At 58.8% G+C, this 27,947-nt stretch overlaps 1 protein-coding gene across 2 annotated transcripts in view; it reads right to left on the reverse strand.

The window, feature by feature from the left end:
- The window catches only part of LOC135186961 (voltage-gated potassium channel subunit beta-1), a 45,158-nt gene extending 18,995 nt beyond the window's left edge, over positions 1–26,163 (reverse strand). The window contains exons 1-2 of one of the 2 annotated variants that reach the window (XM_064165195.1): positions 25,041–26,163; positions 6,036–6,079 (exon numbers count right to left, since the gene is read on the reverse strand). In XM_064165195.1, coding sequence (XP_064021265.1) covers positions 6,036–6,079; positions 25,041–25,525 — 529 coding nt within the window. In that variant the 5' untranslated portion in view covers positions 25,526–26,163. Of the gene's footprint in view, positions 1–6,035; positions 6,080–11,191; positions 11,216–25,040 lie in introns of those variants that run through there. The other variant, XM_064165196.1, reaches the window with a different exon arrangement.
- Positions 26,164–27,947: the final 1,784 nt, after the last annotated feature.

A 27,947-nucleotide genomic window follows, 5' to 3' on the forward strand; every position in this document is an offset into this window, starting at 1 on the left:
TGACATCACCTGTGCCTTCTGTCACCTCGTCACGGTGGCACCTGGGGCCACAGCACAGCTTCCCCCTGGGCTCTGAGATCCACACAGCAGCCAGGTGTAAAACCACACCCGGGCTGTGCAATCAGAGGACTGCTGGGTTGGAAAAGCCCTCCGAGGGCCAACCCTCAGCCCACCCCCACCGTGGCCACCGAGCCGCGGGGAGGGGCCCCCAGCACGTTGGGTGTTTGTATCTGCAGAGGGCACAGTTTGTGTTGTGCTGCTGCAGTGAGGTAGGGGCGAGAGGATGTGCAGTGCTCCAGGGGGATAAATAATTCCTTTTCTTCTTCTCCTGCAGGTGCTGGGGACCTGTGTGCTTATTCAAGCAAAGGAGTAAAAATAATCCCTTTGGGATAAATAGCACCAACCCATTTCCCCCTTTTTTGTTCCCAGCAGAGATGCATTTTAATGCATTTCCTACCAAAATAACCCTTCTGAAGCTTGCAGGAGGAAATCAGGCTTCGGGTGGATCTCAGTGATCTCTTTAGTGTTTCATCTGCAGAGAGCAGCTTCGTGATCAGCTGAAACCTACTTCTCATAGATCACAGAATCAAGCAGGTTGGAAGAGAGCTCCAAGCTCATCCAGCACAACCTAGCACCCAGCCCTGCCCAACCAACCAGACCATGGCACTAAGTGCCCCAGCCAGGCTTGGCTGCAACACCTCCAGCCACACAGACTCCACCACCTCCCTGGGCAGCCCATTCCAGTGCCAATCACTCTCTCTGACAACAACTTCCTCCTAACATCCAGCCTCAACCTGCCCTGGCACAACTTGAGGCTATGTCCCCTTGTTCTGTTGCTGGCTGCCTGGCAGCAGAGCCCAACCCCACCTGGCTACAACTTCCCTTCAGGCTGCCCAGAGAGGCTGTGGAGTGTCCTTGTGTGGAGAGCTTCCAACCCCCCCCGGGCATGGTGCTGCTGGGCAAGCTGCTGTGGGTGCCCTGCTTCAGCAGAGGGCTTGGACTGGATGAGCTCCAGAGGTCCCTTGCAACTCCACCACCCTGAGATCCAGTTTATCTGCCACTGCCATGCTGAGCTGTGAGGGGGATGACTTCTTCAACAGCAAGTTTGCAGAGAGAGGAGCAAGATACCCACCTGGGGAGGGGAAAAGTGACAACAAAAAAAAAACCCCAAGAACAGAAAATGTCAAAAATCAACCCAGACCCAAAAAAAACCCAGCCCAAACCCTCCACTTTCTGCAGTTTGTTTTTCTCCCAACTCTTCCTGCTGGCTGAGGTTGTGAATCATCCTCAGTGGCTGTTTGAAATGCCAAGCACCTTCTGCAGGGCTATTTTTGTAGGGGTTGAGCAGCGGGCACCGTGCTGTGCTGCAGCCCCCCCAGCAGCTGCTTTGGGTGCAGGCACCCACCAGCCCCCTCCCCACCCCCCACCCTCCTCCTGTGCTCCTGTCTTGCACCCTCACACAGCATCTCGCTTCCCTCACCACATCACAGGGCACAGGAGCCCAGCACCAGGGAGTGGAAGGGATTTCTGAAGACCATCTTGCTCATCCCACAACAAAAGGGACCTCTGAGGACCATCTTGGTCATTCCACAATGAAAGTGACCTGAGGACCACTTTGTCCATCCCACAACAAAAGGGACCTCTGAGGACCATCTTGTCCACACCAGAATGGAAGGAACCTCTGAGCATCATCTTGTCCATCCCAGGATACTGCAGCTGTAGCCTCACCAGGGCAGAGCAGAGGGGGCAGGAGAACCTCCCTTGCCCTGCTGCCCACACTCTTCTTCCTGCCCCCCAGGCCACCCTTGGCCCCCCGGGCACTGCTGGCTCACAGGAACTCATCCATCAGGACGCTCAGGTCCTTCCCCACGATCTCCTGCCCCTGGCGTTGGAAAGAGCTTCCCAGCTGGATCTCCCCACCGGATTCCCATCAGGAATCCGTCAGAACTGAGTTTGGCTCCTTTGCCACCACAGCCCAGTGAGGTGTGACGGTTGCTGGGCTGCCTGCTGCTGCCAGCCTCACCACCTGCCAGCGTCGCTGCCGGCAGATGTGTCCCCTCTGCAGGCAGCAAAAGCAGCTCCTGGCTGAAGCTGAAGCTTCTCCTCCTGCCAGCAGAATTTTACCCCTGCATCGATCCTGGCAAGGATGATGCCACTTGGAGATCTGACAGGTGGGTCTGGTCTGGCACTTGAGCCTCCAGCAAACCACAGGCTCACAGAACTGCCTGCTTGGGAGAGACCTCTAAGGTCACAGAACCAGATTGGAAAAGACCTCTGAGAGCATCCAGTGCAACCTATCACCTAACCCTTCTCATTAACTAACCCCTGGCAATGACCTGATCCCTTTTTATTCTATTTGCTATTATTTGTGCTCAGCAACAGCTAAAGGCTGGGGGCAAGAGGCTGGGGCCAGGCTCCTGTCAGTGGTGCCCAGGGACAGCACAAGGGGCAGTGGGCACAAAGTGGAGCCCAGGAGGTGCCACCTGAGCAGGAGGAGAAAGTTGTTTGTTGTGAGGGTGGTGGAGGCCTGGAGGAGGCTGCCCAGAGAGGCTGTGGAGTGTCCTTGTGTGGAGAGCTTCCAGCCCCCCCAGGCACTGTGCTGCTGGGCAAGCTGCTGTGGGTGCCCTGCTGGAGCAGGGCTTGGGCTGGCTGAGCTCCAGAGGTCCCTTCCAACCCTCCACACTGGGATTCTGTAGCTACAGGGTGGGCACTGCCAGCCTTAGATTGCTCTGCTGCTTCACGTTTTTCTCCCCTCACTTTTCCATGCCTCAGGATGAAGCAGACTCCCACCTTGCCGAGACTTTGGAAAGCTCTTAAGGAAGATTTGCTGAGCCTTCAGAAACTTTGGTACATCCTAAATTAGGTTTTCGTGCTGCAGAGGTGAGGGAAACACATTCATCTTCTAGGGACTGCAGAGGAGAAGCTCTTGACAAGAGCCCTCTAAGTCCCATCCCAGCAGCAGACACCCGAGGGGTGAGGAGCAGCTGTGCCCCAGGGGAACGCTGCACCTTCCAGAGAGGGGGCAATGGAATCCCAGGCTCTCCTCTGTCTGATCCCTTCACACACGGCTGTGACATGGGTCCAGGGCTCCAGGGCTCCCTGCATCTGCATCAGGCTCAGACACCCAGCCCCGAAGTGAGGCAGCCAGCCCCAGACCTGGGCTACTGAGGCAGCCAGCCCCAAAGCAGCCAGTCCCAAACCTCACCCCTGAAGCAGCCAGCCCCAAACCTCACCCCTGAAGCAGCCAGCCCCAAACCTCACCCCTGAAGCAGCCAGCCCCAAACCTCACCCCTGAAGCAGCCAGCCCCAAGCTGAAGCCCAGAAGCCTCCCCCCACCCCAGAGCAGCCTTTTGCTCCCTGCTCAGCCCCCACTCCTCCCACGCAGCTGCACTCACAAAGCCTCTCAGTAAATTTAGATGCTGCTGCAGCTCCTCACGCTGGAAACCACAGAACAGAAAAATCCATCACTTTGCAGAGCTTTTTTCCCCCATTTTTTTTGGGGGTGGGGTGGGTAAAGTTCCCCCCCACACCTTTCCTTCTCCTGCTGCTTATTTCCCTTCTCTTTCCCCCTCCACAACCGCATCGGTGGAGCTGAGGCTGACAAACAAAAGCCCTGCCCAGATAAGACAACTGCTTTCAAAAGGCTGCTTCTATTTCAGCCAGAAGAGCTCTTCCTGGCACAGCAGCCCTTACTGCTGCCTTGTGACACAGGCTGACTTTCACAGCCCACTCCAGTTTAAAAGCCAAGTCTTGAAGCCTGCTGGAAACAAAACCAACCTTAAACCCTGGGGCACAGCTGGAAGCAGCCAGGGATAGAGCAGGGAGCTGGGAAGGGGATGCCTGCAGCTGAGGCAGGCACCAAATGTGGGCCACAACACAGGTCCTTGCCCACTTCTGCTGTCACCTTTTTGCCCCAAGGCAGGGGTGTGGAAGCTCAGCACCCTCAGCTGCTTCTCCTCCAGTTCCAACTCCCTGTCAGGGGTAGGAACAGCTCTCACCAGCCCCAGGTTGTTCAAGGTCTCACCCAGCCTGGCCTTGAAGACCTCCAGGGAGGTTGTGGAGCACAGAAGCACCCAATGTGATCAAAGATCACATTGGGTGCTTCTGTGCTCCACAACCTCCCCGGGCAACCTGTGCCAGTGTCTCCCCAGCCTCACTGCCAAGGATTTCTTCCTCATCCCCACTCACAATCTCTCTCCTTGCAGCTCAAAGCCCCTCCTAGCCCTACATGCCCTTGTCAAAAGTCCTTCCTCAGCTTTTCTGTAGCCCCCCCTCCCCTCCAGGTGCTGGAAGAGTTTTGTTACTCTGATGGTAAGCTCCAAAGCTTCTTCCCCTCCTCTCCAGTCTCAGTCTCCCCTCTCCCAGCTCAAAGCCATTGTCCCTCATTCCATCTCTCCTCTCCCACCTCATCCCATCTCCAGTCTCAATTTCCCCTCTCCCAGCTCAAATCCATCGTCCCTCATCCCATCTCCAGTCTCAATCTCCCCTCTCCCAGCTCAAAGCCATTTGCCCTCATCCCATCTCCAGTCTCAATCTCCCCTCTCCCAGCTCAAAGCCATTTGCCCTCATCCCATCTCCAGTCTCAGTCTCTCCTCTCCCAGCTCAAAGCTATTTGCCCTCATCCCATCTCCAGTCTCAGTCTCTCCTCTCCCAGCTCAAAGCTATTTGCCCTCATCCCATCTCCAGTCTCAGTCTCCCCTCTCCCAGCTCAAAATCACTGTCCCTCATCCCATCACAACAACATTCCAACGCCTCTGATCCCTGGGGAACACAAAGCCCAGCACACCACAGGGCTGGAGGGGAGCAGAGCATCCATCCCTGGGGGGTGTGTGGGTCTGTGCACAGCCCTGGGACCTTCTCACTCCTGCTGCCTGAGCCCTGCAGCACAGGAAGGTGCTGGCAGCGAGAAGATCCTGCAGCTCTTGGGGAGGGGGAAGGGGGGAGTCACACAGATGGACTTAAATTGTTCTTCAGCTGAATGCTTCAGCTGCCAGCAGTTAGCTCGCATGAGTAAAGCTCCTCAGGAGCCCATCCCACACACGCTCAGCCAGCAGCCGGTGGCCAGCAGCGGGGCTGCAGGAGCTGCACGGCTCTGCTGCACTGCTTATCGATGCTCTTTTGGAGGAAGCATTGGGAAGGCAGACGATGGAGCAGGCACTCTGCATGTCTCAGATCAGTTCAGAACAGAGGGGGCAAGGTCCTCACGCTGGATGAAAGAAAGCCAAATGTCTGCCCACAGATTGTGGCAGCTCCCAAGGCTGGAGTTAGAATCACTGAATCATAGAATCAGTCATAAAATCAGGCAGGGCTGGAAGGGACCACAAGGATCAACCAGCTCCAACCCCCTGCCATGCCCAGGGACACCTCACACCAGAGCAGGCTGCCCACAGCCTCATCCAGCCTGGCCTGAAACACCTCCAGGGATCAGGCTTCCACCACCTCCCTGGGCAGCCCCTGCCAGGCTCTCACCACTCTCATGCTGAACAACTTCTTCCTCACCTCCAGGCTGACTCTCCCCACCTTCAGATTTGTTCCATTCCCCCCAGTCCTGTCACTACCTGACAGCCTCAAAAGTCCCTCCCCAGCTTTCTTGTAGGTCTCCTTCAGATCCTGCAAGGCCAAATGAGGTCCCCTGGGAGCCTTCTCCTCTCCAGACTGCACAGCCCCAACTGCCTCAGTCTCTCCTCCCAGCAGAGCAGCTCCAGCCCTCTGCTCCTCCTCCTGGCCCTTCTCTGGACACCTTCCTGCTCTGCTGAGTAGAGGTCTTTAAGGCACTCAGAGCTGTCTCATGTGGGGGGGTCAGGTCCCACTTGGTGGTTTTATGCCATCAACCTCTTCTCCAGCTCCCCTGGGGTGCTGTGTGGGTGGAAAACATCACCTCACACCATGGGCAAGCACCTTGGCTGCTAACACACACAAAGGCTTCTGCTAGGAGGCATCTGCAAGCCCAAGCAGAGGCTGGAGCTCCGAGAAGGCACTTGGCAGGCTGAAATGCAAGAGCAGTGTGTGGCTGCTGCCCACAAGAGGTTACTCACCCAGCCCCAGGCACGAGACTCTCAGCCCAGATTTTCCAAGGTTCCTAGAAGGAAAAGAGAACAATTAGGAAAATGTGGGTAAGCCCCAAGGGACACAGAACTGAACCCATGGAAAGCAGCAGCTGGAGAAGAGGAAGTCTGGAATGGTTGGCATTGGAGCATGGAAGAGTTTGGCACTGGTTGGAGGGGAGTTGGGGACAGGCTCTGCTCACTGCTCCCTGGGACAGGACAAGCAGCAGTGGATGGAAGCTGCAGCACAGGAGGTTCCAGCTCAGCACAAGGGCAACTTCTTGACTGGAAGGGTCCCAGAGCCTGGCACAGGCTGCCCAGAGAGGTTGTGCAGTCTCCTTCCCTAGGGACTTTCCAGGCCTGTCTGGATGTGTTCCTGTGTGCCCTGAGCTGGATTGTGTGTTCCTGCTCTGGCAGGGAGGGTTGGACTGGATGATCTCCTTGGGTCCCTTCCAACCCCTAGCATCCTGTGAGCCTGTGACGCTGTTTGGGAAGGTGCTGGAGCCACCATCCCTGGGGTGGGTGTTCAGCAAAGGTGTGGACATGGCTCCGTGGCCATGGTGGTGCTGGGTTGAAGGTTGGGATGGCTGATCACAGAATCAAGCAGGTTGGCAGAGAGCTCCAAGCTCAGCCAGCCCAACCTAGCACCCAGCCCTGCCCAACCAACCAGACCATGGCACTAAGTGCCCCAGCCAGGCTTGGCTGCAACACCTCCAGCCACAGCCACTCCACCAGCTCCCTGGGCAGCCCATTCCAATGCCAATCACTCTCTCTGACAACAACTTCCTAACAACATCCAGCCCAGACCTCCCTTAACACAGCTTGAGGCTGTGTCCCCTTCTTTTGCCCCTGGGGGCCTGGCAGCAGAGCCCAACCCCACCTGGCTACAGCCTCCCTGCAGGCAGCAATGAGCTCTGCCCTGAGCCTCCTCTGCTGCAGGCTGCACCCCCCCAGCTCCCTCAGCCAGACACATTCTGTGGTTTCCCATCTGATGTCATTTGGGGTCCCATGAACAAGGTAAGGACCTTCCCTTCATTCCCATCATGGTTCAGTAGTCCCTGTGCTGATATCAGTTGAAGTACTCACAGCATCACCTCCATTTCTTCTTCACCCTCCCTCTTAAACACCACGGCAGACCTTGGGCTGCTCACTGCTGGGGACCTCAGCCTCCTGCATTCCCCCTTTAGAACAAAAGGCCTCAGAGTTTCCCAGCCCAAAGAGAGGCTTCAGCTCAGTCCCTGCCACCAGCTGCTTCACAGCACTGAGAGAAAATTCTCTGACAGAATCACACAGTGGTAGGGGTGGGAAGAAACCTCTGGAGATCATCCCAGGGTCCCCAAGAACACATCCAGAAGGGGTCAAAATGTCTCCAGAGAAGGAGGCTGCACCACCTCCCTGGGCAGCCTTCCAGGGCTGTGTCACCCTTACATCAAAGAAGCTCCTTCTTGTATTCAGATGGAACCTCTGATGTGCCAGTTTGTGCCCCTTGCCCTGTCACTGGGCACCATTGACCAGAGCCTGGCCCCAGCCTCCTGCCACCCACCCTGTAAGTATTGATCAGCATTGCTCAGATCCCCTTCGGGGCTGCTCTCCTCCAGGCTCCCAGCCCCACTTCTCCCACCTTTTCCTCACACAGGAGATGTTTCCCTCTCCTCACCTCCCAGAGCTGGGCTGGGAGCAGAGAATCACCCCTGAGGCCAGGCAATGTGCCACAGACTGAGCCCCTAAGCACAACTCCCCCCACCTTTAACGGCACCTCCCTGCTTTAACCTTGTGTTGGAGCTGGATCTGGGCAATCTCTTTCACTGTTGCCAAATGCAAGGATGAGTTTGGGGCCAATTCTCCACCTTCCCCTGCAGAGAGCTGCCAAGAGCCCTCCTATTAGATGTTATTTCATTCTTAGTGAATTATTTCAATCCAAATGATCCTGCCAAAGCCCCCAAGCTCCCCCCGTGGTGACAGGGGCAGACCAACCCCTGCCAGCAGCTCGCTGGCCTCTTTCAGCTCCTCCCTTTCAATCTGGGGGCAGTTCCAGGGATTTGCTCACCGTTTTCCACGTGGAAAAGCAGCCCCAAGGAAGGCAGGGGGAGGGCATCATTCCACTCCTCTCCCCAGGGCCTCCCCAGACTGCTTCTGGACCCAAAATTCACCATTTACATGTCAGAGGGAGAAGGAGGTTTGTGCTGGAGCGGCTGCTGGAGAAGCTGGAGCTGCATGAGCAGCACCAGGAGCCCTGCAGGCTCACAGCATGGTTGGAGCAGGCAATGACCTGATTCTCTTTTCTTCTCTTTGCTATTATTTTCCCCCTTCCCTCCCCCCTTTTCCCCTGAGCACAAGCACAGCTGGACCCTGCCTACCCAAGCCCATCCCTGCACACAGCAGCAGCGCCGATGCTGAGCCCTCCCCTGCTCACCAGCACAAGCCTCAACCCTGCCAAAGCTCACAGGCAAAGGCCCAGCAGCCTCCTGCGTGCCCCAGACACCTCTGCCAGCCTCCCAGCAGGGCAGAGGAGCCCAGGAGCATGGCACTGGCATTTCCATGCCACAGAAGCATGTTGGAGACCAACGAGTCCAACCTAGCTCCTAACCCTGCTAACTAACCAAGCCCTGGCACTGAGTGCCTCATGCAGCCTCCTCTGAAACACCTCCAGCCACACAGACTCCACCACCTCCCTGGGCAGCCCATTCCAGTGCCAATCACTCTCTCTGCCAACAACTTCCTAACAACATCCAGCCTGAACCTGCCCTGGCACAGCTTGAGGCTGTGCCCCCTTGTTCTGTCCCTGGCTGCCTGGCAGCAGAGCCCAACCCCACCTGGCTGCAGCCTCCCTGCAGGCAGCTGCAGGCAGCAATGAGCTCTGCCCTGAGCCTCCTCTTCCTCACACTGCACCCCCCCCCAGCTCCCTTAACTGCTCCTCCTCAGCCCTGTTCTCCAAACCCATCCCCACCCGTGTTGCCCTTCTCTGGCCCTTCTCCAGCTCCTCAATGTCCTTGTTGGAGTGAGAAGCCCCAAACTGAACCCAGGAATCAAGGAGTGCCCTCAGCAGTGCCCAGCCCAGGTGGACAATCGCTGTCCTGTGGTGCTGGTCACACTCCTGATGGTACAAGCCACTTCTGGGCCACCCCATCCCCAGCAGCTGGCTCTGTCTCAGGGTCTCAGCTCAGGTAGCTCCTGTCCTGTCCTACTCCTCTCCCACAAAGCCACCTCAGGACTTGTCTCTCTGCACACTGGCACCTGGGGTGCAAAGCACACACATGGGAAGTCAGCCCTGGAGAGGCATGAGCTGTGCAGAGCCTGGTCCCTGGGCAGACCCAGACACAAATGCTGTGTTTGGATTGGCAGAGCTCTCCTTGGCATTTGCTCAGCACACTCCTGCCCAAGGTGCTTGGGCAATGCTGTGCCTGCAGCCAAGAGCCAGCCCTGAAAATGCCAAACCATGGGAATCATCGAGGCTGGAAATGACCTCTAGGGTCATCCAGTCCAGCCACCAACCCACACCACCACGTCCTGAAGTGCAAGGCACAGAGCATGGCAGGGACCTCTGTGGATCATCCCTTCCACTTCCTGCTTGCTGAACATCCTGCAGTGGAAAAAGGAGCTCAGAAGCTGCTCAGGAGCAGCTCACCTAAGCCCTTGGTCCAGCCTGGAGGGCATCAACAAGCCACAGCCCCCAGCTACCGCCACTGTGCCCAGTCCCCCTCTGAGTGCCTGCAGCTGCTTCACCTAACTGGGCCCTTGAATTAAGGCTTGGAGAGCCTGAGAGTGGCCACAGCAACCCACACAGCCTGATGGGGGAGGCTCAGCTCACCAAACCAACCTCCTGCTGCTTCAAAGCAGCCCTTGGTTTGCTCCTGGTGCTGGGGCAGAGCAGCGGTTTGGAGGAGGAGCAGTTCTGGAGCTTCCCCACCTGCTAGAAACCCAAGGGACAGGAGAAACACCCAGGAAGGAGAAGAGTTCTGAAGGTGCTGACAGCTGTTGTGCAGCTCTCAGGTGTGTGCCTGGATCTCAGCCAGGGGCACATGTGCCCAGAGGCTGCCAGCTCAGTGCCTGGTTGGTGTTCCCAGGTAACACCAGTGGCTGGTTTCCAAGTAACCAGGCAGCAACAGCCCTTCTGTGCTCCCACTGCACTGACTCCCCAGGCTCACACCATTCACCTGCAGCTGAACCAGCACCAACCACTTCAGCCAAGCCCCCTAGGACTGGCAGCAGTGGGCAGGGCAGTGGCTGGGATGAGAAAAGGCTACAAGCCAGGAGATGCCAACTCAACACAAGGAGAGGCTTCTTTGCTGTGAGGGTGCTGGGGGCCTGGAGCAGGCTGCCCAGAGGGGTTGTGGAGTCTCCTTCTCTGGAGATTTTCAAGCCCCATCTGTCTGTGTTCCTCTGTGAGCTGCCCTGGGGGCCCCTGCTGTGGCAGGGGGTTGGACTCCATGGGCTTCAGAGGCCCCTTCCAGCCCTTCATGTTCTAGAATCCCATGAGCAAACCTTGGCTCTGAGGAAGCTCAAAGTGCCCAGCTGGCAGCAGGTGCCCAGCTCAGGCACTGAGCAGCCTCCTCAAGGAAAGCTGTAGGAATGCCTGGGAGCACAGCCAGAGCCCCATGGCTGCAGGTCCCTCCCGTGGGGAATGTCCTGTGTGCAGGAGCTCCAGAGGGATGGCACAGGACGGTGGGGCTGGGGGAGCATGGCTCCAGCATGCCCACAGAGCTCTGCCTGGCACCATCCATGTACCAACAGCCTCCAGGAGCAGCTCCTGCTGCTAAATGCCAGCCACCACCACACAAACAACCAGGCAGCACCACCTGCAAACAGCCCCAGAAGGGAAGAGACTGGGAAGGAGGAGCTGCCAGGGCTGGGAGCCCACAGCCAACTGGGAATGGCACCTTCCTGCTGGGAAGGAGCAACTGGAGCAGCAGGATCCAAGCAGGTGGCACAGCCACAGGGCTGCTTACCAATCCTCTGCCACTTGGCAGGTCCTCACCAAGGGAAAGAGAGAGAGGGGAGGGGAGGGAAGGAAGACAGCAATGAGCTCTGCCCTGAGCCTCCTCCAGGCTGCACCCCCCCAGCTCCCTCAGCATCTCCTCACAGGGCTGTGCTCCAGGCCCCTCTCCAACTTCTCCACAGTGTTTAGCCAGAGCTTTTCCTATCCTCACCTCCTCTCCATGCTGCTGCTGCTGCTGCTGCTGCTTCTTTCCCCTGGAAGAGCTTTCTGCAAAGCCCCCAGCTGCTGCTGCCCCAATTAACTCACCACTTACAAGGAGTGGCCAATTATAATCCCATGGTCATCAAGGGCTCATCTCACCCAGCTGGGAGAAAACCCTTTTCAAGGTGAGCAGCACAGTCCCTGTCTTCAAACCAGTGATGCCCAGTCTGAGCCTCATTTAGTCAGGGTGAGGACTGCCAGAGGCCTCCAAAATGGACAGAGACTCAGGCTGGAGAGATGGAAGAGACTTTTGACACTGAGGGTGGGGAGAGCCTGGCCCAGGCTGCCCAGAGAAGGTGGCAGCTGCCCCATCCCTGGAACCATTGCAGCTGAGGTTGGTTGGGGCTGTGAGCAGCCTGCTCCAGCTGCAGCTGTCCCTGCTGGCTGCAGGGTGGGGGTTGGACTGGGTGGCCTTGAAAGGTGCCTTCCAGCCTGGCCCATTCTAAAGTTCCCTGGCCCTCATCTAGACTCTTGCACTCATCTGATGTCTCCCTCATGGCTTCCACAGAGCCTTTCAGTTATCCCCCTCAGAAGGGGAAGTGCTGAGAGTGTCAGCCAGAGCTGGGCAAGCCCAAAAGGAAGATCTCATTTAAAGCTGTCTGCCCTTCGTGGGCAGTGAGACCTGCACAGCCTTGCCCTGTGCCCTCCTGCCTGCTCTTCTAAGTTGGATCAGGGGCAGCATGCCCAGGCTGAGCTGGGCTGTCCTTGCAGCAAAGTGATAGGGGGAAAGGGAGAGTTCTAGGGGAGATGTGAGCAAGGGATGAGTGGGATGAGCCTGGAGCAGAGAGCGCCCAGGAGGAGCAGGCACAGGGATCCCAAGGGGCCAGGAGAAAGGAGGGAAAAGCCAGAGAACAGCCTGACAAGACACTGAGGGGCTGGAGTGGGTCCAGAGGGGGTCACTGAAGCTGGGGAAGGGTCTGGAGAGCAGGGCTGGGGAGGAGCAGCTGAGGGAGCTGGGGGGGTGCAGCCTGGAGAGGAGGAGGCTGAGGGCAGAGCTCATTGCTCTCTGCAGCTGCCTGAGAGGAGGCTGCAGCCAGGAGTCCCCAGCTCCAGAGGGGCTCAAGAAACCTGTGCCCATGGCACCTGGGGACACGGTTTAGAGGCCATGGTGGGGTTGGGTTGCTGGTTGGATTGGGTGGTCCTGGAGGCCTCCTCTGGCAGAGGCTAACCAGAGAGAGGATTTGAGGGAACAGCACCATGGTGACATTTTTATGCCCAGCCATTGAGGAGGCCACAGGTAACAGCAGGACCCTGCAGCCCCCCGGGACACCCTGAGACCTTGTGCCCCTTCAGCAGAGCACCTGGGTGCCACAACAGGAGGGGGGCCCTGCTTTGTGGCCAAGCAGGGCCACAATATTCCCTGGGACAAGCATCTGTCCATCTACTTATGCATTTCTCCATCTCTCTCTCCCCAGCTCTCTCTCAATCTATTTCTCCATCACTCTCCATCATCTGTCCATCTCCCTCTCCCTCTCTCTCTCTCTCCATCCATCCACCTCTCCAGCAGTCTGTGTATCCACCTTTCCACCCCTCTTCTGTCCCTCTCTCCCTCTCTCTCCCCCCACCTCTTTACCAGGAGCAGGAGGGAGAGGCTTTTGAAGGCAGCCCAGAGGGTGTCAGTGAGATCTCTGCACTAACACACAGTGACTAAAGCATTTTCTTCTCCACACCCCCAGAAGAGTCATCAGCCTTAGAGGAGCTCAACAGCAACCAGCTAATGCTGCTCTGCTGCTTGCTCCCACCCCAGTCTAATTGCCCTGTGCTGGTGGGAAGCCAGCCTCTGCCACAGACACAAAGCCAAGGGGATGGCTCTCACGTGGACTGGTCCCACTGGAGCACATCTGACTGCAGGGGGCTGCCAGCACCTCCTTTCAGAAGCTGCCATGTGCTGCCAGGGAGGGCTGTGCTGCTGGGGGTGGGGGCCCTGGGCTGGTGTGTTTCCCCATGGCAGCCAGCCTCTACAGAGACACAAATCCACATGGATCCTACAGGGACTGGTCCTACTGAAGCATCCCTGCTGGTAGGTGACCTCCAGGACACTGTTTCAAAGGCTCCTGTGGGTTGCCAAGGAGGGGAGTCTGGGTGGGTGGGGGCATGGCTCAGGCCCCCACAGGGCATCACCAATACTTGGTGCCCACAGCCAAGCTGAGAGCCTCAGTGTGAGGCAGATCCCAGAGGTCCTCAGGCCCCTCCAACCATTCCAGCATGCACAGGTCATGCAGAGAGCCACAAACAGGGGGAAGAAGATGGAGGGGGAGGGAGGGGCTTGGAATGGAGCTGGGAAAATCAGGAAGGGCCCTTGGGAAAGGCATCAGCACCTCCAGGTGCAGAGGTCTTCACACAGGGGTCTCTGTGGATGCCCTCCAATGCTGGAGGATCAGAGAACTCTTTGGGTTAGAATCACAGAATCAGGCAGGGCTGGAAGGGACCAGAAGGATCAGCCAGTTCCAACCCCCTGCCATGCCCAGGGACACCTCACACCAGAGCAGGCTGCACACAGCCTCAGCCAGCCTGGCCTGAAACACCTCCAGGGATCAGGCTTCCACCACCTCCCTGGGCAGCCCCTGCCAGGCTCTCACCACCCTCATGCTGAACAACTTCTCCCTAACCTCCAGGCTGACTCTCCCCATTTCCAGCTTGGTTCCATTCCCCCCAGTCCTGTCACTCCCTGACAGCCTCACAAGTCCCTCCCCAGCTCTCTTGTAGCCCCTTTAAGATCCTGCAAGGTCACAGTAAGGTCCCCTGGGAGCCTTCTCCTCTCCAGACTGCACAGCCCCAACTGCCTCAGTCTCTCCTCCCAGCAGAGCAGCTCCAGCCCTCTGCTCCTCCTCCTGGCCCTTCTCTGGACACCTTCCAGCACCTCCACAGCCCTCTTGTCCCAGGGGCTCCAGCACCACTCCGGGTGGGGTCTCAGCAGTGAGGGGCAGGAAAATCCCCCTGGCATCATGGGCTTGGGCTCAACGATCTCTGGAGCTCCCTTACATCCCTAACATCCCCTCCAGCCCCTAACATCCTCTGAGTCCCAGCCTCAAACTACATCAACCACAGCCACAAACCCCTGTCCCTGAGTGCCACCTCCATGTGTGTCTTGAACAGCCCCAGGGACAGGGAGGAATCAGGGGGTTGGGGCACTTCCAAGCATGGCACAGCCCTACCTCAGCCAAGCCCCAAGCTGCTGCTGCAGGCCCCCACCAGGCTGATGAGCCACGAGATGGTTTCCTGCCTGCCACCTGCAGAGAGTCTGGGCTTGTTGCTATAAAAATCCTAAGAAGAACCCCCCCACACACAAAATAAAAGCCCCAAACCAACAAAACCCTCACCCCAAAGTGGCCTCTCTCCTGAAGCTGGTGCTGGGAAAAGAAGGTTGCTTAGAAACATCCCCATTAGTGCTCCACAACTGCTCCTTTCTGCACAGCAAAGGCATCAGAGCTGGCAGAGAAAAGCAGACAGAGGCTGCTCCAAGGAGCAACCAGGAGGTGCACAGGGTGCCTGTGGCCATGGCACTCGGGGCCAGGGCTCAGTGGCTGTGGTGGTGCTGGGCTGATGAGCTCAGAGGTCTCTTCCAACTGAAATGCTTCTCTGGAAGCCTGACTGGGCCAACTGCTCCCCGTGGTGAGGAGCCCTTCCTATAGCACCTGGCTTCTGGGCTGCCTCCACAGCCTTAGAGAGCTGCCCTGCACCTCCTCAGCACTGCTCAGCTGCCCTCTGGGGCTGCTCTTGTGCAGGCTCTCAGCCCCAGGGCTCTCAGCCTCTGCTGCTCCCAGAGCTGCTCCAGGCCCCTCAGCAGCTCTGCAGCCTTCCCTGGGCTCTCTCCAGCACTTCCCTGTCCCTCCTGAGCTGGGGAGCCCAGAGCTGGGCCCAGCACTGCAGCTGTGGCCTCACTGGGGCAGAGTAGAATGGGAGGAGAACCTCCCTTATCTGCTGCCTGCACTCTTCTTCCTATACCCCTACACCACCACTGGCCTGCTGGGCCCCAAGGACACATTGCTGGCTCATGCTGACCTTGCTGCCCCCCAGCACTGCCACCTGCTTCTCCTTGGAGCTGCACTCCAGCAAGTTCCCCCTCCCCTGCTGCTCCTCCCCAGGAGCAGGACCCTGCCCTTGCCCTGGTTGCACTTCCTGAGGTTGCTCTGCCCCAGCTCTGCAGCCTGAACAGGGCTGGCACAGCCTGGGGGGTGCCAGCCTCTGCTCCCAGCCTGGCACCAGCAGCAAAGTGCCCGAGGGTGCAGTTCCCCCCAGCTGGAGCAGCAGCAGCTGGGAAGCCTTTGCCGCCCTGGCAGCAGCTGCTCCTCCCTGCCCGGGTGGGGATGCCGCGGCGGGGGCAGCGCTGGAACTGCCGTTCCCAGGGGGGAAACAAGTCCCTGGAGGGGCTCCAGCTGCAGCAATCACAGCCCAGATCGCTGCACAGCCCACAGCTCTCCTGCCCCCACCGTGCCTCATCAGCCACGGGACAGCAGGATGGAAGAGAGGAGGGGAGGAAACGTTTGTCATGCTGCGGGAACGCTCCCCGGGAGCGGGGCGGGAGGGGGCTGGGGGAGCTGCATCAGCCTGGGGAAAAGAAGGGAGATGGCATCAGGGAAGCTCGCAGCTCCTGAAGGACTAAGCAGGCTGGAGACAAGCAGGGGGTTGGCCTTCTCTGCCAGGCATCCAGGGACAGAACAAGAGGACTCAGCCTCAAGCTGTGCCAGGGCACCTTTAGGTTGGCCACAAGGAACAATCTCTGCCCCAAAAGGGTTGTCAAGGCCTGGCCCAGGCTGCCCAGGGCAGTGGTGGAGTCTCCATCCCTGGAAGGGTTTCAAAGCCTTGCAGATGTGGTGCTGAGGACCACCATGGTGTGTGGAATCTCCATCCCTGGAGGGGTTTCAAAGCCTTGCAGATGTGGTGCTGAGGACCACGGTGTGGTGCTGCCTCTGGCAGTGCTGGGGCAAGGCTTGGACTGGATGATCTTGAGTTCTCTTCCAACAAACCCACTGCATGGCTCTCTGCCTCTCAATCCAATTAAGCTAATGGGCAGATGCTTCCACATTCCCTGATCAATTAGCAACACTTTAACTGAGGAGCAGCAGAACTCTGGGAAATGGCAGGAAAAGCAAAACCAAATCCATTTTTCAATTAGCTAAAGCTGGTGCAGGAGGTTCTTGGCCCACTTGGTCCTCAAGGGGAGAGAAGGGGGAAGGAGAAACCCTGAGCAGAAGAAATCCCTTTGCTGTGTGCAGGGGAGAGAGGCAGAGCCTGCTGGCACCAGAGTGGCTTGGGCATGGTTTTGTAGGAGCTTGGAAGCACCCAAAAAGTGGGTGGTGGAGTCACCATCCCTGGGAGTGTTCACTGAACACTGTGGCTGTGGGTTCGTGGCCATGCTCCAGCCCTTGAAGTGCCCAAAGTCAGCTTGGGTGGAGCCACTTCAGCACCCACTTAGCTGTGGGGAGCTGAGAAGCTGAGATGAGGGTTGGTGGGACACTGGAACAGGTTGGCTGGAGAAGCTGTGGATGCTCCAGCCCTTGAAGTGCCCAAAGTCAGCTTGGGTGGAGCCACTTCAGCACCCACTTAGCTGTGGGGAACTGGAAGCTGAGGATCCCTTGAAGTGCACCAGGTCAGGCTGGATGGAGCTGGGAGCAGCCTAGCTTAGCAGACAGCAAACCTGCCCATGAAACTAAGTGACCTTTAAGGTTCCTCCCAGCCTCCTCAGGTGGTAGAAGGGGAGGAAATGGCCTGGAATTGTGCCCGGGCAGGCTTAGGTTGGAGAAGAGGACAAACTCCTTTGCTGCAAGAGTGGTCAGGGACTGGCACAGGCTGCCCAGGGAGGTGGTGGTGGAGTCCCCATCCCTGGAGGTGTCTCAGAAGTGTGTGCCCATGGCACTTGGGGCCAGGGTTTAGTGGCCACGCTGGTGCTGGCTTGAGGGTTTGATTGGGTGACCTTAGAGGTCTTTTCCAACCCAAACAATTCCCTTTGGCAAGCTCCATCTTTTTAGAGTCTGCAGAGTAAGTGGTTGGGTTTAAGAGCTCACTGCTAACCCAGCCTCTTGCTTCAGCCTGATGAGACAGGAGAAACCCAGACCACACCGAAGCCAGAGCAGCTGCAGCCTCCTGGAGAGCCATTAGGACCTGGAGAGCAGCACAAATTAGCACCGACTTTGTTTACTCAACTGGTTCCTTTTCTCTCCTCTGAGTTATTCCTCCCTTCTCTGTGGCCATTACCTCCCAGCCCTGGGGGAAGCCTCATTGTGAAGTCAGGGCAAATCCCTCCTGCTCGCTGGATTGGGCTTCATTTACAGCAACAAAGTGCAGATCAGACGAGCAGCCGATGTGGAGAGCTGCTGAGCCCCCCTGCCAGTGCACACCCGAGTACCGGTGCCCTCTGCATGCCAGGGCCTCGCAGGGCTCCCAGCTGGGGCAGGGCTCAGGGAATCACAGCTCTGACAGAGCTGAGGCAGGTAGCACAGCAGCCCTGAGTGCCAGCGGGGAGGGGCTGGAAGGGACCTCTGGAGCTCAGCCAGCCCTGCCCTGCTCCAGCAGACACCCACAGCAGCTTGCCCAGCAGCACAGTGCTCATGGGGGCTGGAAGCTCTCCACACAAGGACACTCCACAGCCTCTCTGGGCAGCCTGCTCCAGGCCTCCACCACCCTCACGACAAACAACTTTCTCCTCCTGCTCAGGTGGCACCTCCTGGGCTCCACTTTGTGCCCACTGCCCCTTGTGCTGTCCCTGGGCACCACTGAGCACAGCCTGGCGCCAGCCTCTTGCCCCCAGCCTTTAGCTGTTGCTGAGCATTGCTCAGCTGCCCTCTGGGGCTGCTCTTGTGCAGGCTCTCAGCCCCAGGGCTCTCAGCCTCTGCTGCTCCCAGAGCTGCTCCAGGCCCCTCCCCTGCCCTGGTTGGACTTCATGAGGCTCCTCTGCCCCAGCTCTCCTGTCCAGACCTGGCTGAAGAGCAGCAGAGCCTGTGGGGGGTCTCAGGCATCCTGCTTGGAGCATGATGCAAGGAAGGAGGAGACACAACTGAACCACTGCTGGCAGATGCCTGCTCTCACTTCCACCCTTCCAAAAGCACAAGAGCTTTGTCTTCCCCTCCCAAACCCATCCCACAGACTCAGAGAGCCATTTTGGTTAGAAAAGGAGCTCCAGGATCAGCCAGCCCCACTGTCAGCAGAGCCTGCTTTGGGGTGCAGCAATGCAGGCTGCCTCAGGAGAGGTTTGCTCTTCCATGACAGCTCAGCTAGTTTTTGTTTTGCTCCTAGCCCCTGGCTCACCTGAGGCATGGCCAAAGCAGAGGAAGAAAACCCAGCAAACGTGCAGGAGAGATTCCTTCTCCTGGTGGCAACCACATGTCTCAGGCAGGGCCTTTGCAGGGCTCTCTCCCCCTCCCCAGCAGCAGTTCTGCTCAGCAGCTCTGCCAAGGACCTTTCCAGGGAGGGGGAATGGCTGTGGGATACTTCCCAGGAGGAGGTCTGCTCTTCTCCCTATCCAACTAACCCTGGAGAGAAGGGGTCCAGAGCATCCCTGCCCTCTGGGCTTGGACCTGCAGCCCACCACTGTGGAAAGGGTGGGGAGGTTTGTGCTGGTTGGTGAAGCACAGGATCAGAGAACTGCTCTGGCTGTGAAAGACCTCTGAGATCACCCAGTCCAGCCTCGACCCAGCACTGCCTGCTCACTGCTGAACCACAGCTTTGAAACTCCTTCAGGGGTGAGGGACTCCACCACTGCCCTGGGCAGCCTGGGCCGCATCTAGACAGCCCTTTGGAGGAAGGAATTGTTCCTCCTGGCCAACCCAAACCTCCCCTAGGGCAGCTTCAGACTGTTTCCTCTCATCCTATGCTTTGTTCCCTGAGAAAAGAGCCCAACCCCCAGCTGGCTGCAGCCTCCTCTCAGGGAGCTCTGCCCTCAGCCTCCTCTTCTCCACACTGCACCCTCCCAGCTCCCTCAGCTGCTCCTCATCAACCCTGACCTCCAGACCTCTCCCCAGCGTGCTTGCCCTTCTCTGGACCTGCTCCAGCCCCTCAGTGTCCTTCCTGGAGTGAGAAGCCCAAAACTGCACCCAGGATAGGAGGAGTGTCCTCACCAGTGCCCAGCCCGGGGGGAAAGCAGAGCCCCAGAAAGCCCCTCACTGCCTGTGCCAGCAAATCCTTCCTGGGGCAGAGGAGCAGGAGGAGGAACTCTTTGTGCCATGGGGTTTCTGTTGTGCCCTTCAGTGTCTGTGCCTGGTGTGCAGAGCCCTGCTCTGACCATGCCACCTCTCCAGGAGGGAGAAGAGAGACATCCAACTGGATCCTCCAGAGAAACTCACCACCACCACCGGGCAGTGCAGCAGCAGCTGCTCAGTAACACAGACAGAGTGGTTTGAGTTGCAGCAGACCTTTAAGATCATCACCAGTCTTCACCACTGACCCAGCAACAACCCCCAGCTGCAGGCAGACTCAAGAGGACAAAACCTCCAAGCTGCTACTGACTCTTTAGCCAGCAGGATGCAATGCCCTGGGCTGGAACATGCCCAAGACACTGTCTCCATGCCACCAGGGGTGCTGCGAGCTCCCTCAGCCTTGCAGCAGCCCTGGCAAGCAGCAGCACCCAGGAAGTGAGATGGAAAAAGAAGTTCCCAGCAAGAAAAGGGCTGAGCAGGTCACACTGCAGGGCTTGCTGCAGGCACTGGCAGCCAGACTTTCATGGGATCACAGGATCCTTCTGGCTGGAGAAGACCTCTAAGATCAGCAAGTCCAACTGTTCACCCAGCACAGACAGGTGACCACTAAAGCCAGAGCCACTGCCCCAGGAGAAGGCAGCTGCCAGGCAGCAGCACCAAGCACCAGGCCAGCCTGGGCCTCTCCAGTGCCTCCCTGCACATTCAGCTCCGCACTAAGGCTTTGCCCTCCAGAGCAGCAGCTGGTGCTGGGCACTGTGGCACCTAAAGCTCATCCAGACCCTGCACATCACAACACACAGTCCTTGCACACCCAATGATCTGTGCCTGCAAGCAGCACCATGCCTCCTGCAGCTGCTGGAGCAGCAGGGCTCAGCTTCCCAGGCTGGGCTCTCTGCAGAGGCTGTCACTGTAGTGATGTCCTTACAGCTCTGCTAGCCAGCAGAGCCTGCCTTGCTCATCCTGGCAGCCTGGTGGGCATAGTGGTGTTGGGATGATGGTTGGACTTGATGACCTTTGAGGTCTTTCCCAACCTTCACGGTTCTGTGAGCAGGGCAAAGCCTTCTCCCAGAGCAATGCAGCTCCCTGTGAGCCTGATCCGTGCCCAAGGACGTGGCAGGGAGCTCAGCCATGCAGGGCTTGGGGCTGTGCTGCCAATTTGGGGCTGTCAGCAGTTCAAAAATAGCCTTTTTTCTGAGAGCTCTGCCTGCAGTCGGGCACCAGGGACCCTGTTTACCAACCTGGGCCATCTATTTGTACTCATAAATAATTGATGGTGGCAGCTTTGGCCATTAGCTCCAGCAGAAACATCACCTTTTGAGCTGCAGAGGCAAGCTGGTGAGTTAATGGTCCATGCTGATCCTGGGCCTGGGGCAGAGCCTGGGACAAGGTGTGGAGAGCCTGGGAGTCATCCTTTGGAGCAGAAACCCATCCCCCCTGTCTGAGGCAAGATGCTCAGCCCCATCTCACACGGTGCTCATGGGCACCAGGGTGCTCAGCCCCATCTCACAAGGTGCTCATGGGCACCAGGGTGCTCAGCCCCATCTCACAAGGTGCTCATGGGCACCAGGGTGCTCAGCCCCATCTCACAAGGCGCTCATGGGCACCAGGGTGCTCAGCCCCATCTCACAAGGTGCTCATGGGCACCAGGGTGCTCAGCCCCATCTCACAAGGTGCTCATGGCCACCTGGGGCTCCTGCCTGTGCCATCTCCAAGGCTGGGCGTTAGTAGTGGCTAGCAGAGCTGTAAGGACATCACTACAGTGACAGCCTCTGCGGAGAGCCCAGCCTGGGAAGCTGAGCCCTGCTCGGGCAGGGCTGCCAAGGGCTGCCCTGCTGCTCCAGCAGCTGCAGGAGGCATGGTGCTGCTTGCAGGCGCAGCTTACAAAGGAGCATGACAAAGGACCAAGGGACCAGTCCACCTCCACGCCTGCCTTGCGCTGCGGCTGTCCCCGGCGGCGCCAGCCGGGCTGAGGTCTGGGGAGGTCCCATCCAGCCGCGGCCCAACGAGGAGGATGCGGAGCGGAGCCGATGCCAAGGCAGGGTCCGCTGCCGCCAGCGCCGCAGGAGCGCACCTGAGCCCTCAGCCCCTGTGGGTGTTCCCTGCTGAGCGCTATTTATTCCTGTAAACTTTTAGCTCCCAGTTTGGGCTCCCAACTGGAACGGGGCCAGAAATGTGTCATCTGCTGCAAAGCCCCCAGCCGGCTCCTCTCCGCCCCCACCCCTGTCACAGGCACCGTCACTGTCTCTCCCTTTTACATAATCCCACTGGCACCAGGAGCTGCTGGCAGCCGCGGGAAGCAGCCCGGGGTCGGGAAGCATCCTGAGGTCGGAAGCATCCTGAGAGCGGCTGCGGCAGCCCTGCCGGGGGGTGGGTAGCAGAGCACTTAGGGTCTGGGAGGGAGGTGGGGGGGTGGGAATGGGTATTTTTAGCCTCACAGAGGGGGTCAAATTTAGCTAGCAGCTCATTTTGAGCAGCACACGCCTCAGAGCTCAGCGTCAGGGGTGGCACTGGAGCAGAAAATGAGCTGGGAAGGACTTCAGCTTCCAAGGCAAGGGAGCTGAAGGCTTCACGGGATTGGAGTCGTAGGGGATGGCTTTGAGCTGGGAGGGGGAAGATTGAGGCTGGAGAAGATGAAGAAATTCCTCCCAGTGAGGGTGGGGAGACACTGGCACAGGTTGCCCAGGGAGGTTCTGGGCGCCCCCTCCCTGGAGGTGTTCCAGGCCAGGTTGGATGAGGCTTTGAGCATCCTGGGCTGGTGGGAGGTGTCCCTGCCTATGGCAGGGAGTTGCCACTAGATGATCTTGAAGGTCCCTTCTAACCCAACCCATTCTATGATTTTCTGAGCCCCTGGGAAGAGCCTTTGGCTTCTCCAGGTGCTGGATATTCCTCAGCCTGAGGACCCAGCCCCAGAGAAGAACCCAAAACATCAGTTCCATCACCCCGGGTCGACATCTTCCCTAACTAAAGGTTCTCTGGGTTCAGTGGCATTGCAACTGAGCCTGGGGCGGGGGGGGGGGGGGGGGGGGGGGGGGTTGGTAAGCCAGCTCCAAAGTCCCCTCTACTGCTTCTCCTGGGGGAGAAATCAGCTCTAGATATGGAAAAGGCTCAGGAGCAGAAAGAGGGATTAGTCACACAGATAAACCATCAGCCTTGTCTCCAACGAGATGCTGTTCCTGATGCACCTCCCCAGGTCAGGCCTGGGCCCAGCACAAGCAGCAGATTCTGGCCCTTGCTATTGAGACTTTCTTTTCTGGAAGGAGCCAGGAAGGACCCCCAAAGGCCAAAGTTTGGAGGCTGCAGGAAGCCTTTGAGGCATTGTGGGCAGCAAAGAACTGCACTTAGGCTGCGTGTCGGAGCGCCGAGCGCGCCAGAGCCCCTGGGGAACAGCAGAGAGAACTGCTGGCAGTTCGTGCCTGGTGTCTCTAAGCCTGGCAAGGAGAAGTCAGGATTTGGTAGCAGATCCTGCCCCTGGGTAACAAGATCATGCCCCTGCACCCCTGCACCACGTGAGGGAAGGCACATCTGCCAGGGATGTGCTGTGGAGGGGGCGAAACTGAGGCAGTGAGCTGCAGTGGCTTGGTAAGGGCTGCAGGAGGGGAAAGGAGTCACAGGGAGCTTCTGGCTGGCATCACTTCACCAGCCCTGCTCCACCAGGACTGCCCTTGCTCCACTGGGATTGCCCTTACTCCTCTGAGCCTGCCCCTGCTCCATCAGGACTGTCCTTGTTCCTTTGGGATTGCCCCTGTTCCACCAGGAATGCCCTTACTCCTCTGAGACTGCCCCTGCTCCATCAGGACTGTCCTTGTTCCTTTGGAATTGCCCCTGTTCCACCAGGAATGCCCTTACTCCTCTGAGACTGCCCCTGCTCCATCAGGACTGTCCTTGTTCCTTTGGAATTGCCCTGTTCCACCAGGAATGCCCTTACTTCTCTGAGACTGCCCCTGCTCCACCAGGATTGCCCCTATTGCACCAGGGATGCACTTACTCCTCTGGGATTGCCTCTGCACCACTGTGATTGCCCCTGCTCCCCCAGGGCTGCCCTTACTCCTTTGGGATTGCCCCTGTTCCACCAGGGATGCACTTACTCCTCTGGGATTGCCTCTGCACCACTGTGATCACCCCTGCTCCCCCAGGACTGCCTTTACTCCTCTGGGGCTGCCCCTGCTCCCCTAGGATGACAGGACAAGTTATACTGACATGGAGAGCTGCCAGTCTTTGTGCAGGATCCAATGACACCCCCAAAATTCTGCCCTGCCCAGAGCCAGGGCTAGCTCACAGCACCCTGGGGTCACCCCTGGACCGCTGAGCCTGTCCCACCACCCCCAGCACCCTGTCCAACTGGAACCTGGGCCTGGCAGATGTTAATCAGCATTTTGCTCTCACCTCAAGCTGCTCAGACATGCCCTGGACCACTTCTGCTGCCAGCACAAAGCTGGGGAGCATCAGTGGGAGTGTGCAGTGCTCCTGCTGGAAGTTGGTGGTGGCTGAACAATGACAATGAGCAGTGGGAAAGGCCAAGCTTCCCCTTGGGCAAAGCCTCTGTGTTAACTATCAGATTACACCCAAGCATCCCACTGCCCCTGCTCCCACACATCCCACCTACGAGGCCCCTGGAGAGCTAACAAGGACATTTTCAGAGCTCCAGGACCGTCCAGACCAAGCCCTTGTGCTGACTCTGGATTCCACGGGGGGGTGTGGAGCCAGCCTGGCTTTGCAGCAGTCCCAGACCAGCCTGACTGCACAACTGCATCCTCGCCCCGCGCCGCTGCGCAGCAGCAGCAGCCACCATTCCGTGGGCTGGGGTAAAGTTGCCTGGACTCTGTGTGCCACTCACCACCCTCCTCGTGCCGTGGAGACCTCCTCATGCCAACCCTGGGATGCTCAGGGATGCAGCAGCTGTGCCCCAAGGTGCAGAGCATCATCGCTAGGCTGTTCCAGCCCCCCAGCCTCAGTCCCATGGCCCGTTACTGGCTGCGGGGGACGTCCTGAGCAGGCAAAAGCCAAAGTCACACCAATCTTGCCCATTTTCAGCTGCAGGCAGGGCAGAGAAGCTTAGCAGGTGCCCACACTGGGCCCTTCAGACTCACGTCCCAGCCGGTCGCTGCTCCCTGCCTAGGTTAGGAGGGCTAAACCCCAGCGAGCTGCACCAAGCATTTTGTAACGAGGCTCCTCATTTTGGCTGCGTTCCAGCCCAAGCCGGCTCGGATCCCACCTTCACTGAGCCAACCAGAAGTCAGCAAGTGACTACTGGGGCAGAACGGTGCCCGAGGCAGAGGTTTCTCTTCATGCCCACACAACACCCTGCAGCTGAACTTTTCCTGCCCGGCCCCCGAACGCGCTTCGCTAATTGCTTTGGCTGCCCTGCCAGCAGCGAAGCTCCGCAAGAGCGCAGCTTAACGCCACTGTCGCAAAGCCAGAGCGTTGGGCACAACCCCCTCGCGTTCGCTGTGCCCTGCCGCCAGTCCATCTGCCCGCAAAGCCCGCGGGCAGCCCAGCGCTGCCCAGCTCTGCAGCCGAAACACCTCCTCGCTGAGCCGAGCGGAGCGGCTCCTCCGCAAGATGAGATGCCCCCGAGGCAGGCAGCGCTTTTAAAGGAGCAAAGTGAAAGGCAGGAGCCACCGCAGCCCGCAAGGAAACAAAGCCCCCCACCGGCACCGTGTTCCGTACCTATATTTCATGCCCGTTTGCTTTGCGGTGGATTCTTTGAGCGAGATGTGATGCTGAGGGGTGAAGGTCCCCAGGCTGCGAGCGATAATCGCCACCGTCCGGAATTTGGCCCGGGCTGCGTTCACTACGTTGGGGGTCGTGCTGTTCTGCTTGCTGATGAGCCTGTCGTCACCATTTCGACTCTTCAAGTTGTGCTCCGTGCAGGCGATGGACACTTGCATCGTGCCCTTCCCTCCCCCGTTAGGTTCAGCCGTCCAGGTGGCAGCCCCCTCGCAGCCGCCCCAAACGTCCCCCGGGGGAAACCTCCCCCTCGGACCTCCAACTCCCAGAAGTAGCCGAGGGGGGTTTGGAGCTGCGATGCTCGGGAGGAGAGCAGCTCCCCTCTCTCTCCCCCCTCCCCCCCCCCCCCAAACCTCAAAGTTGCCGAAGCGCTGGGAAGAGCGAGGTCTCGGCTGGTCGTCCCCTGGCTGCTCAGACAAAAGCATCCATCCAGTCAGGCGCTGGTGGAGGCAGAGAGCTGCTCCTTCATGGTGAGCTCCCCGCAGCCCTCGCTCCGGCTCGCTGCAGCTGGCTGCTGCTGCCTGGGTTTCAGATCAATGCGGACATGCTGCGAGCCTCGCTTCCATCACCCTCTGGACCGCGGAAACTGCTGAGCAGGCAGCCCTCCTCCTCCAGCCTGGCACCTGCCAGCCCTTCGGACCGGCGATGCCCATCGGCTGCAGCGGCTGCAGCTACATCCCACCCAGCGCTGGCAGCGGGCTGGGGGGCGGTGCGTGGTCCAGCCACAGCTGCTGCAGCAGCTCCCGGGATCCCCCTTTGGCAGGATCTTGCGGGAAGCTTGGGAATGGGCCTGCTTTGTGCTCAGAGCAGCTTCGGGATGATTCTTCCCGGGAGAGAGAAAGGAAAAAGCGCTGCCGGCATCGCTCGGAGAAGCCCTCCTCCTCCTCCTTCTTTTTTGGTGTTAAAGTGGGCTAATTATGGCAAAGAAAGCGAGCGAGCAATAAGAGGGGGGAGGGGGAGAGAAAGCGATCGCTCCGCGCCCGAGTTAACGCCTTCATCCCGCTGCTGCTGGCGCCCGGAGCCGCCGCCTGGCAGCAGTGCCAGGGTTAATCCCCTTCTCCCCCCCGACCCACCCAGCCGCAGCGCCAAACCTCTGAAGCAAGCAAACCATCCCCGTTCTTCCCTGCTGCAGTCCAAAGCGGGAGCCCAGCTCCAAACCGGTGGCTGCTCCTGTGCCCCACCACCGTGTGCCACCTCTGCAAGGGTGCTGAGTGCCGGTGCCAAGGCCGGGGCAGCCCTGGGGAGCCCTAGGCTGGTTGAGCTGCAAACCGGAGCAGTGGGAGGACGAGGGGGTGGTCTGGAGTCACCTCCAGGAACTCTGCCCATTGCTGCCAGCCTGGCAAGGAGCCTGGGGGGAGCATGGAGGGAGGGGGCAGTTCAGGCACACCCTGTGTGCAGAGCCGTGGGGTGTTCATGGATGGTACCAGAGACCAGGCAGGCTGGCAAAGGCTGGGGCTGTGGGCACCTGATTGTGCCTTCCTCACCCTGCACAGGTTGGTGGGAAAGGGTCCTCAAACTTCCTAAATCTGCCCATGGACACCCCCCCAGGAGGGCTGGAGGGAGGGTGGGGGGTACCTCCAGAGTCATTCTCCAAATCCCACTCCTAAGTCTGCCCTTGGACACCCCCCCAGGAGGGCTGGGGTGAGGGCTGGGGCATCCTCAGAGGTCCTGTCACCCCCTCTTGCTCAGGCTGCTGAGGACATTGCCTTGTTAGGGTCTGAGTAGCCCCAAGGCTGGAGTCCCTCTGGTGACCTCTCAGGTTCTCTCCTCCTCAAGGCACAGGAAGGTGGAGCAGAAAGGGTGGCAAAAAGAGAGGATTCAGAGCTGCTGCTGACCCATTTTGAACTCAGGATGGCAAACCTTTGATGTCCTCAGCTGCAGTGGGAGCACACCACGGGTTTTCTCCCCGTGCCAAAGAGGGGGAGGTACGAGAGCAGCTGGGTGGGCAGCTGGCAGCCAGCCAAGGCCACCCACCACCTGAAGTTGACAGGGTGGAGAGCTCCTGCTGAGCTCTCTGCAGTTCCTTTCTCTAATGGCTCATTAATGCTTATGCAGCACATTTCTTGGAGGGTGAGAAGCATTGAATCAAAGTATGATGTGCAACAGCTGAGTGTGCCACAGCCTCATCACCTCCCAGCCAGGAGTGACCTCCCTCAGCTGAGGGCTGGGGGCAGATGGACACCTTAGAATCATAGAACCAAGCAGGCTGGCAGAGAGCTCCAAGCTCATCCAGCCCAATCTAGCACCCAGCCCTGCCCAACCAACCAGACCATGGCACTAAGTGCCCCAGCCAGGCTTGGCTGCAACACCTCCAGCCACACAGACTCCACCACCTCCCTGGGCAGCCCATTCCAGTGCCAATCACTCTCTCTGACAACAACTTCCTCCTAACATCCAGCCTCAACCTGCCCTGGCACAGCTTGAGGCTGTGTCCTCTTCTTCTGTTGCTGGCTGCCTGGCAGCAGAGCCCAACCCCACCTGGCTACAGCCTCCCTGCAGGCAGCTGCAGACAGCAATGAGCTCTGCCCTGAGCCTCCTCTGCTGCAGGCTGCACACCCCCAGCTCCCTCAGCCTCTCCTCACAGGGCTGTGCTCCAGGCCCCTCCCCAGCCTTGCTGCCCTGCTCTTAACACCTTCCAGCACCTCAACATCTCTCTTGAACTGAGGGGCCCAGGACTGGACACAGCACTCAAGCTGTGGCCTGAGCAGTGCTGAGTGCAATCTTAGCTGCTGCTGTACCAAATTTGACCCAGGACCTTCTCCCTCTGACTGCCTCCTCTCTTGTTCCTTGGGAGAAGAACCCAAGCCCCACCTGGCTCCTTTCAGGGGTCTGGAGAGAGCCAGGAGC

Source organism: Pogoniulus pusillus, chromosome 26 (assembly GCF_015220805.1).
Source record: "Pogoniulus pusillus isolate bPogPus1 chromosome 26, bPogPus1.pri, whole genome shotgun sequence".
Lineage (NCBI taxonomy): Eukaryota > Metazoa > Chordata > Aves > Piciformes > Lybiidae > Pogoniulus > Pogoniulus pusillus.